This window comes from Diabrotica virgifera, chromosome 1 (genome assembly GCF_917563875.1).
Source record: "Diabrotica virgifera virgifera chromosome 1, PGI_DIABVI_V3a".
Lineage (NCBI taxonomy): Eukaryota > Metazoa > Arthropoda > Insecta > Coleoptera > Chrysomelidae > Diabrotica > Diabrotica virgifera.
This window is the reverse complement of record NC_065443.1, coordinates 236,066,716-236,078,111: the sequence shown is the minus strand read 5'-3', so window position 1 is coordinate 236,078,111 and position 11,396 is coordinate 236,066,716. Positions and strand designations below refer to the sequence as shown.

General features: G+C 33.0%; 1 protein-coding gene across 1 annotated transcript; it reads right to left on the bottom strand.

Moving 5' to 3' along the window:
- Positions 1-2,677: 2,677 nt before the first annotated feature.
- On the bottom strand, positions 2,678-9,840 carry LOC114326734 (protein C10). Its single transcript, XM_028275161.2, has one exon. The coding sequence runs from the start codon at positions 9,608-9,610 to the stop codon at positions 9,230-9,232; it is 381 nt and encodes a 126-aa protein (XP_028130962.1). The 5' UTR covers positions 9,611-9,840; the 3' UTR covers positions 2,678-9,229.
- Positions 9,841-11,396: the final 1,556 nt, after the last annotated feature.

The following is an 11,396-nucleotide window of genomic DNA, read 5'->3' as shown; positions in this document are numbered from 1 at the left end:
AATTAAAAACAATGTTTTAGAATAAAAAATGGCAAAGATTCTTACGGGAAGCTGATAGAAGAAGATTTGAACTTAAATTTAAGCACTTCATTATTTCAAAATTTTTATTGTTTACTTGTGTTTTTTGTGCTGAAAATCGTCATTATTCGTTTTGTTAGTTTTAAATTATTTATAACTAGAAAACGATCAACTTTAGAGAAAAATTACAGAAGACCTTTTTTGTTCCCAATGATTCAAACAACCTAAAATAATGTCTGTCCAGGACAAAAAAATTGATTTTTATAATTTGTTTTAATTTTTTTTTAAATAAATGTAGCAATAACTCCGAAATTACGACATGAAAAATGATAAGTATTTCTTAATGACTTCAAATCGCAAAAAATACAGGGTGTCCCATTTGAAATAAGAAAGTTTATTATATTTCCAGAAAAACGGACGATTAGGCAACAATGCAAATATCATACCACTATATTATCGGTGGCATTAGAAGATGCTTGCCCACCAAAATCTATAAAAGTCGTTCAAGCCGTTTATGAGATAATTGAGGCTTTCCATACATAAAACTCACTCTGTATATAGTTGTTCTGTTGTCTGTTCCTGTCTGTTTCTCCGAATTATGCATCTATATTTTATTTGTATTAAAAGATGGTCAGATCGACAGCATCCTTTTCGGCTCTTCACATCTTCTATACTCGTTGTGACCCTTTTGCCTATCAAAACCTGATCATTTTGGTTGGCAGTTGTTCCACCAGGTATAGGTCCAGGTCACTTTGTGTATTTTACAGTGGGCGAAAAAAATAGAGCTTAAGATCATGTTTTTCTTGGCATAGTTGATTATAAATTCTTTTCATTGGTGTTTTGATGAAGAGAATGTTTACAATGGTACACATACAGGGTGTTTGGTAAAGAATGGGCCATAGCTTAACCTTAGATTCCTGAGGTTAAAATAGATCGATTTAAGCTGACTTACCTTAGTATAAAAGTTGATAATAACCGAGATACAAGGTGTCAAAGTTAAAGTATTATTTTCTTTTATTTTTGAATATTTCCTGACAGGCATGGGACAACAACACGAAATTACGTAAGTGGTGCTGGTACTGTACACCCTACTAAATTATGTTAAACAAACATTTCTTGCTACTACCAGAGGCGTACCACGGGGGAACGTGAATGGTTGACCCTTCCCAAATTCTACGCCACTGGCGGAATTGCTATTTTAGTGCAATTTTTTTATTCTCCAATACTTTCCATGTACATAACATACTCTTCATTCGTAACGATAAAGCTATTAGTTTTCGAGATATTTGAAGCTAAAAACGAAGGAGCATAATACATTAATCAAAATAAGTGTGCCTTTTCATTTTTAACTTCAAATATCTCGAGAACTAATGACATATTGAAGAATGAAGAGTATATTATTTGCATAGAAAGTATTGGAGAACCTAAAAATTATGCTAAAATAGCAGTTTCATCAGTGGCGTAGAATTTGGGGTCAACAATTCACTTTCCCCTGTCGTACGCCTCTGGTAGTAGCTAGAAACGATTATTTAACATAATTTAGTAGGGTGCACAGTGCTTACACTTTCTGCCAAGTATGACACGGATATGTCAAATTATTTTAAAGTATTCTTTTTTTTTAAATAATTTTTTCTTTATTTAAAACTTTAAGAACTATGTGTGCCCGGTACTATAAAACTATTTGACATATCCTTATGATACTTGGCAGAAAGTGTAGGTACTGTACACCCTACTAAATTATGTTAAATAATCGTTTCTAGCTACTACCAGAGGCGTACGACAGGGGAAAGTGAATGGTTGACCCTTCCCAAATTCTACGCCACTGAGGAAACAGTTATTTTAGCATAATTTTTAGATTCTCCAATACTTTCTATGCAAATAATATACTCTTCATTCGTAACGTTAAAGTCATTAGTTTTCGAGACATTTGAAGTTAAAAATGAAAAGGCACACTTATTTTGATTAATGTATTATGCTCCTTCGTTTTTAGCTTCAAATATCTCGAAAACTAATGGCGTTATCGTTACGAATGAAGAGTATGTTATTTGCATAGAAAGTATTGGAAAATCAAAAAATTGCACTAAAACAGAAATTCCGTCAGAGGCGTACAATTTGGGAAGGGTCAACCATTCACGTTCCCCAGTCGTACGCCTCTGGTAGTAGCCAGAAACGTTTGTTTAACATAATTTAGTAGGGTGTACAGTACCAGCACCACTTACCAAATTTCGTGTTGTTGTCCCATGCCTGTCAGGAACTATTCAAGAATAAATAAAATAAAAGTTTAAGTTTGACACCCTGTATTTCGGTTATTATCAACTTTTGTACTAAGGTAAGTTAGCTTAAATCGATCTATTTTAACCTCAGGAATCTAAGGTTATGCTATGGCCCATTCTTTACCAAACACCCTGCATATTACACAAAATGATTATTCTACTAATAACTTTGCACCATCAATAATTTAAAAAGAACTAACTAAACTAAAAAAGTTGCCTGTAATTAGAATTACCATTACAAATCTTGATGAAAATATAGGACAAAAAAGTCTTCTTTTCTAGGTGATAATGTAGCGTTCATTTTACAATCTTTCAGCATATCAGATAATGTTCTTGGATTCTAAAACAGCGCATTCGAAGTACAAATAAATGAAACAAAGTAGGGATTAAAAACAAATACAAACTTTTAATTAATGTCTTTTTCAGGTAGTACATAATAGAAATGAATATACACGATAATAATAATACTAGGGTTCAGATAATTATGCATGCATACTACCTACTACTACTAATTTATTTGGTCAATATGCAAAATTGGTTTTGTTTTTAGTATATTCTCTAACGGTAAAATATTGCAAAACCTCTAGATTTTAAAGAACCGCTTGGATTGACATGAAATGTGCCATACACATCATAGCTAACACGTCAAAGAAAAAAAGTGATAGTGTGCCGATGCATGTGTGCTTTTGCCCTGGGGTGTTTCACCTCTTCTCGGTGGAGAAAAAATATACGTTCAAAAAGTCCGGAAATGGATAAACTGACTAATTCTAAGCAACTTTTGTTCTATAGCGTTTTCTCACTAAGTAAAGTTAATACTTTTCGAGTTATTTGCGAGTGAATATGTTCATTTTTTAATAAAAAACCATGTTTTAGACTGTTTTTCGCAAATAACTCAAAAAGTAAATAATTTATCAGAAAAACATTCATATCAAAAATATAGATTATAAAAAAGTGAAAAAAATGGTGTATGTATGAGGTATCTATTAGACCCAGTAGAAATAAAGTTGTATCTAATGAAAAATAGGTTATACTGGTCAAATTCCAAATCTAATATTTCAACGTGAAATAACCAAAAAATAAAGCGCTTATTGGGGAAAACTCATTACAACCTTTTAAAGCAGTGTTTCCCAAACTTATCTAAAGCGCGACCCCTTTTTGTTAAAAAAATTGTTCACGACCCCCTACTCATCACCCAAACCAAAATAGCGTGCCTAATTTACAACTGATGGTTTCTCAAATTTTATTTTACTTTACTGTTTAAATTCAAACTAAATACATTTAAAAAATTCAACAATTATTTTAATAATTGCGATCTGTCCCACTAGTACACTAGTAGTACTTCTGCCAGACTAGCATTTACAATAAAAATAAATAATAAAAAGTCGACTGCACATTGTACACCGCGACATCTTTGTGTCTACATCGCAATACTTTTCCATGATATTCGCGAAGGCTCTACTCCTTACTTCGCTACTAGATGGCACTCTGGAACGTTCTCGTAGCCTCGTTTTGGCTTTATATAAGCGGCGATGTGCAATGAGACCTCAGTTCGAAACAGCACGTTGTGGCGAATGCAGCGGTATTAAGTAATGAGTAAATATTTTGCGACGTACGTATTCCCGTTTACGTATTTACGTCTACGATAAATTACAAATTATGGATAAGTTTTTAAAAAGAAGTGCAGAACCATCTACGTCTGAAAGTGGCAGTAATAAAAAGAAAAACAGACTTTACAGTGATGAATATCTTAAATACGGTTTTACCATTATTTCCAATAAACCACAATGTGTTATTTGTGGAGAAGTATTGTCAAACGAAAGCATGAAGCCATCAAAGTTACTTCGACATTTAAATAGCAAACATCCAGATAAACAAATAGCAAAAAAAGACAAACCCGTAGAATTCTTTGAAAGAAAGCTGAACGTACTTCACAAACAGCAAGATACTTTTCAATTGGCAACCACTACTAACGAAAAAGCATTATTAGCAAGTTATAAAGTTGCTTATCGCGTTGCCAAAACTAGTAATCCGCACACAATTGCTGAAAATCTGATTTTGCCAGCAGCTGTTGAAATGGTACATATAATGATTGGTGAAAAAGAGTCTGCAAAGTTAAAAACAATACCTCTGTCAAATAATACTATCCAAAGAAGAATTAGTGATATGGCAGAAGATATTCAAGCGCAAGTTGTGGAAAATCTTAATAAATGCACGTACTTCTCTCTTCAAATGGACGAATCCACGGATATATCTAACTGTGCCCAATTTATTACGTTTGTAAGATATGATACAAATAATGGCATTCAAGAAGATATTTTATTTTGTTCCCCATTGGAGACCAATACCACTGGAAAATGTTTATTCGACAGTTTTGTGAAACGCACAAGTAAATATGTTATTGACTGGGGAAAATTTATTGCTATATGCACAGATGACGCTGAAGCTATGACAGGACATCAATCTGGTCTTGTCGTCAGATTACAAGAAATAATGCCTAATGCCACATGGAGACATTGTTTTTTACATCGAGAAGCTCTGGCGTCAACTCCTGAAATGGACTGTGTTATGAAATCCATCATTAAAGTTGTAAATTCCATTAAAGGAAAAGCTTTACAGACCCGTATTTTTCGAAAAATCTGCGAAGACATGGGTGCTATATTTCAAAATCTTCTTTATCACACCGAAGTAAGGTGGCTTTCAAGGGGCAACGTCTTAAAAAGAGTATTTGACTTAAGAGCAGAGCTTTTAATGTATTTGAAAGATGAGAAGTCCCCATATGAAAATCAATTTTCCGATCCTATTTGGCTTTTGAAACTAGGTTTCCTTGCTGATATATTCGAACAATTAAATATTTTGAACAGTAATTTGCAAGGTCGCGATATTAATATAATTACAGCCACAGATAAAATTAAGGGGTTTATAAGAAAAATCGATTTATGGTCAACTTCACTTGGCAAAAAGCAGCTCGATTCATTCCAGTGCGTTCAGGAAATTATAGAAAATGTATGTTACAGTGCTACAAATTTTGAACAAGTTTATGCAGGCATGCAAGTTACTTTGCTTAATTTAAAACAACGGCTCTGTGATTGTTTCCCCGAAGAAATTCAAAACAGTTACGACAGTTGCAGATGGATACTGAATCCGTTTTTAGCCGATTCCTTTCAACATGCTGAAATACCAATAAACATGAAAGAACAACTTATTGAAATATCAAGTGATGGAATGTTGAAGCTCCAATTTTTTTCCCAGAACCCGGACGAATTTTGGACCAAAAAGATGCAGGAGTACCCTCAGTTGGCGAATGAAGCTGTAAAATGTTTGGTTCCATTTGTAACATCATATTTATGTGAGTTAAGTTTCTCGTCTATGACTGCCATTAAAACAAAAGTGAGAAATCGTCTCGTACTTGAAAACGATATACTTGTGTGTGTCTCAAATACACAGCCTAGATTTGAAAGACTAGTTTCAAAAAAACAGGCGCATGGGTCTCATTAACATTGTAATATTTGACTTTATTTTTTTCTTTTACTTTTAAGGACTTTTTAAGGACTTTTAATATTTAGTTTTTTGTTTCGTTTGATAATTAATTGTTAATTTTTATTTACGGCTTTATTAAAATAAAAATACATGATTTAACAAAGTAGTGTTTTTGTCTTATTTTGGAAATTTCCGGCGACCCCCCTAGTACCTCATTGCGACCCCCCAGGGGGTCGCGACCCACACTTTGGGAAACACTGTTTTAAAGTAATAAAAAAGGTTTATTCTTTTAGGAACTAAAAATAAAATTCTGATTTTGTCTTCTCAGCCCATTTTGCAAAAACTAGTTTTTTGCTTTCTGAGTACTTTAACTATCTACTTTAATTTTTAAGTTATGTTGATTAATATAAGTATTACCTAATAAGAGTTGTCTCGTCAACAAAGCATACACATTTTATGGGAAAGATAATATAGTAAAATAAATCATTCAGAAAAATATAAGAAACAAAGTGGATCCTCCTAGTATTAAACCTTACGGAACCCCACATTTGACAGCAATAAAATCAGAACAGCTTTTATTAAGAAAAACTGCCTGTTGTTTTCTATTTGTTAACTATGATGCAAATAAATTGAGTGTGGTTTCCCTAATAGTAGGCCTATTTATGCATTTTTTCCAACAGTAATTAATGCAAAACAAAGTCAAAAAGTTCTGGAAAAGTCACACAATGTAAAAGACACAAAATGACCTTCCTCCAAGCCATCAACTCATCAAAAGACCCAGGTGTTAATATTCAGCTCAGCGGAGTGCTATTACGTGATGTGTGAAATTACCTAAACAATGGATCATAAAAGTTAGATCCCTTGTTTATAGAATTTCAGACCTTAAACTATAACACCTTGATGAGCTAAATAAAGAGCACCAGAAATGCATAATTATCCAAACCCTAGTTACCATATTTCGCACCCCAACTTCATTAGTGTCATAACCCTGAAATCGCAATCTTTTCAGGAGAGCAAAAACAAGATGTTATAATATGAATTCTTCATTTTCTTTTCTCTGTAATTTCCTTATCTAAGTTAACCAAATTCTGCACTCATTTTGATTATGTGTGTAGCTATCTAAACGAGAGTGCTCACCAACGTGGCAACCAAATGACGTGCAAGTGGTGTGGTGTTCTAGTGCCAGGTAGAATTGCTAAACCTGTATTAACATATGAAGAGTACAGGGGAAAAACAAGGAATGTCACATTTTATACATATTGAGATAAACGCCAGTAAAGGTTTATTTATTTATTTTATTTTGTTTATTTTATTTATATACGGTTATAACCATTTACAGAAAAAAACAATAGATTAAAATATAAATTACATACAATAAAGAGAACAAAAAATACAAATTATCAATATAAATATGTTACAATACAAATTACACAAATAATCATACCCAAGGACATTAATTAGTGTGGTCGGCAGACATAAGCAGACAAGTCACTTTTGAGTTTATAATTATTATTATTTTTTTTACAGCACAATAAGTCTTAGTTAATGTTTACTAAAACCTGACTCAGGAACTTGCTATAAGTTTGAAAAAGGTCAATGTTAAGGTGCTAATTTGCTAGTCTGGCAGTTCTAGTTAGGAAGTTGTTAAGACCATAGTTAGTACGGTGGATTGGGTAATGGAAACTAACTGTAGCCCTGGTTGTTCTTAGTGGGACATGAATATTAATTTTTTGAAGAAGCTCTGAGTTCCAGTTTTTCCATGTAGGATGTTGTGGAAAGTGATGAGATCCCTTCTCTTATGACGAGCAGTGATTGGTGCCATATTTAGGATATTAAGAATATCTGCATCATTGTAGTTGTCCAAGATATTAAGTCTATATGCAATTTGCTTTAAAAATTTATGTTCAACTAACTAAAGAGCATTAGTATGCACTCCATAAAAAGGAGACCATACACAGGAGGCATACTCAAGATGGGGACGGACCAAGGCACAGTAGAGGGTTTTTAAAGCTGTAATATTTGTGAAGTCCTGGGTGCATCTTCTGATAAAACCAAGCATCTGGAAAGCCTTATTAACAACATTCTCCAGATGATGAGAAAGCTGCAAGTTTGTATCAAGGGTGACCCCCAAGTCTTTAAAAAGGTCTTTCGAAAGTATAGTGACCAATATTGTAGTCAAAAACAATAGCATTTCTGGAACGGGAAAAGTCATAGTTTTACATTTAGTTGGATTAAGTTCCATGTCATTTCTTTTACACCACTCGTTTTACACAAGTTATTTAAATCGTACTGTAGTTTTTCACAATCCTCTGGGGATTTAATCACACAGCTTAATTTTAGATCATCAGCAAAGAGCAAAAATAAACTGATTGCGAAGCATTCATTTATGTCGTTTATGAAAATATTAAACAAGAGTGAGAGGTGAGAGCCTTGAGGCACTCCTGATGGAACTTGGATAATTTTAGAAAGAAAAGTGCCAATTTTAACAATCAGTCTACGATCAGATACGTAGCTTTGGAACCATGACAATAAAGGCTCATCAATCCCAATCAGTTTTAACTTATGCAACAAAATATTGTGTGGCACCCTGTCGAACGCCTTGGAGAAGTCAGTGTATATCGTATCCACTTGATACCCCTTCTCCAAGGAGTCCAGCAAGAAGTCCACCTGACTAAGATGATTTAATTTAATTATATGATACCTAAAAACTACTTAGGAGATTCTTAGCAGAATTCTAGCAATTCTTATTCTACAATCTTGATATATGATTAATCTATATTAACTTATTAATTTAATAATGCACCAAAAAATTTCTGACATCCTTATTTTTGATCAGTGGCGTGCGGACAGTCCTGGTCCTTCATCTGGATATAAATTTTTAGAAAGTTTATATAGACGGATCTTTCTGATTATTGTCCTGCATCGATAAGCTAGTCGATAGTACTCATTTTTTGCTACCACATGGCGAGAAAAGCCAAAATTCATGAAAAATGACATTCCTTGTTTTTTTTCTGTACTCTTCATATGTAGTTGCACATATCGAAAGGTATTACATATTATTATGTTTATACAGGTTTAGCAATTCTACCTGCTACTGGGCACCAAACCACTTGCACGTCATTTCATTGCCACATTGGTGAGTGCTCTCGCTAAGGCTAGTATTTATTTTTAATTATTTTATTTTATTTATTTATTTATTTTATTTTTAATTATTGACATAATGCTGTAAGAGCCAAAACTGTAAATAGTAATAACGACATAAGCGCACTTTGTGGCTTCTAAGATAACTAAATTATATGACAATGACAGTATTCCACAATGAAGGCAACACCTAAAGGAACGTGTTAGGTCAAAAAAACAGATTTTTAATTTTTTTAGTTGGGGTGCAATATGTACGACCAAATATAATACCTAATTGTTTTATAACATAAAATTGTATAAATAAAATTGTCTATACCTATCTAACTACTGCTAACTCTTTCTTCTGCTGGCGATTCATTGGTTGTATGAACAGTCACAGGAGGAAGATAATACGACTTAACTAAACCATTCAACCTGGCTATTTCTGAATCTTCTCGTTCTAGAGCCCTCAACATTTGGGAAAATTTGATGATACCTTCCCTTCCATCTGGATATCCAAACTGTTTTATTATTTCCATTTGGATCTGCATTACAATCGGAAATAAAAATTGCATCATTTTTAACATTTCGTTGCCAACATTGTCTCTAGCCTCGTCCAATTTCTGAACATTTTCTGGAATTTGCAATTCTTCTAGAGTTTTGTTCAAAATGTCTTTAGCGATATCTACTGTTAAGGTTGGTATTGTTTCGGATTTAGACATTTTAAGAATCCGAGGTTATTTACAAAATATTAAACTGTATTATAAGTTAGTTTATGTTTCCAGTTTTTAATAAATAGCGTCCTGCATAGGACTTAGGAGTAGGAGTAAAGTAAAATTTGGTAAAATGTTTATGTTATGTTTACTCACAATTCACACCATCTTCACACCATAGATAAATAATAATATTGTCACTACACTATTTTTAGTCACAACTCACAACTGTCACAACATTGGTCACGTCACAACTCTAGTCTGTCATACTTACACGTCCCCACTCTTCTATGCACGTCCCCAGTCCGCACAGCGCCAAGGATTATAACCGAACCGAACAGAACCGACTACAAGCACAAGCCGATTGCAGATCCTAGCTTTCTACGCATACGCGGTAGTACGAATGGATTATTATTACTTTGTGAGTATGTACTTAAAACATAATATAATTTCACCTAAAATACGTCAAAATTTTAACAATTTTATGAAACTTCCACATTCAAATAGTAAATTCCCAATTTAATCAAACACACGTGTTACTATTCGCCGTCTCATTCGTCAAGAGGCTGTTAAATGTAATTATTGGCCTAAACGAGGCGGATTCTCATTTTACAAGTCCAAACTGGTCAGTCTGCAAATTCAAATTGTAGGTAGCTTGAGCTTGTTGGATTTTAAGATACACTTCAGGACTTTAGACAAGGAAAAAAGAGAGGACGGGTAACACTCATTTAACACACACGTTCCAAAAGTGAAGCCGGTTTTTGGTTTGTTTGTCACCAGAAACATGGCGGTCACGTCAAAAATAACAATGGGTTGCCAGTGGTGGGTGTTCGTTGAAGGTTAAAATATCATAAAAAATAAAGTAAATCATCATCTAAAATTCGTAATAAAAACATATGTATGTATTGAAACATATGTACGTAATATGAGAAACTTAATAAAACATTTACCGTACACAAATTCTTCATTTTAAATACATTTCATGTTTTTATTTTAAATACTCAATGCATAACAATACCCCAAAGATACGTCGATGATCAAAATCTCTGGTGTCAGTTTGGCTTCACTTTTGGTCATAGGATTACTCGTCCTCTCTCTTTCCTTGTCTAAGCTTCAGGACGACCCTGTTTAGCTTCCATGCGCGTTTGTTTACAGTTGGGAATCTGTAAACGATCCGTACCAGTGACGGCTCGTGATTTTTACAATAGGGGAGGCTATAACTATAAAATATGTAGCTAAATTGGTACTAGCAAAAAAATGCGCAAAAAATGTAATTTAAGGCACTATTTGTTTTTGACCATTTTTTATTTACTACTTACATTTCATAATATCATCATAATTCATAATTTCATAATATCATTCTAATAATATCATTTTAAAAATAGTTAGTCTAATTGTAAAAGTGTAATACCAATGTTTGTGTTGTTTATTTGTTAACAATTCCATCTTTGTTAGTAGATATGCATGTAATTTTATTCTTATTTTGCTCATACTTTTGTTTTAATAAAATTATTGTAGTGCACATCTGATGAAGCGGGCAACAAGTTGGCAATATTAAGTGACAAAAAAAAATAGAATTGTTTTAATACAATTAAATACAATAGAAATAAATAATATTTTAATAAATTTAATAATAAATTTATATGGTACATTCCATGTCAAATCACTCAGGCAAAAAATTTTGGATCTCCGATTTGTCTGAAAATTGGTATATAGCTTCTGCGGGAGGTAAAAATAAGATATTTAAGGTCAAAAAATCTTCTTCTTTTTTTCTCAAAATGTTATTTTATGCGAT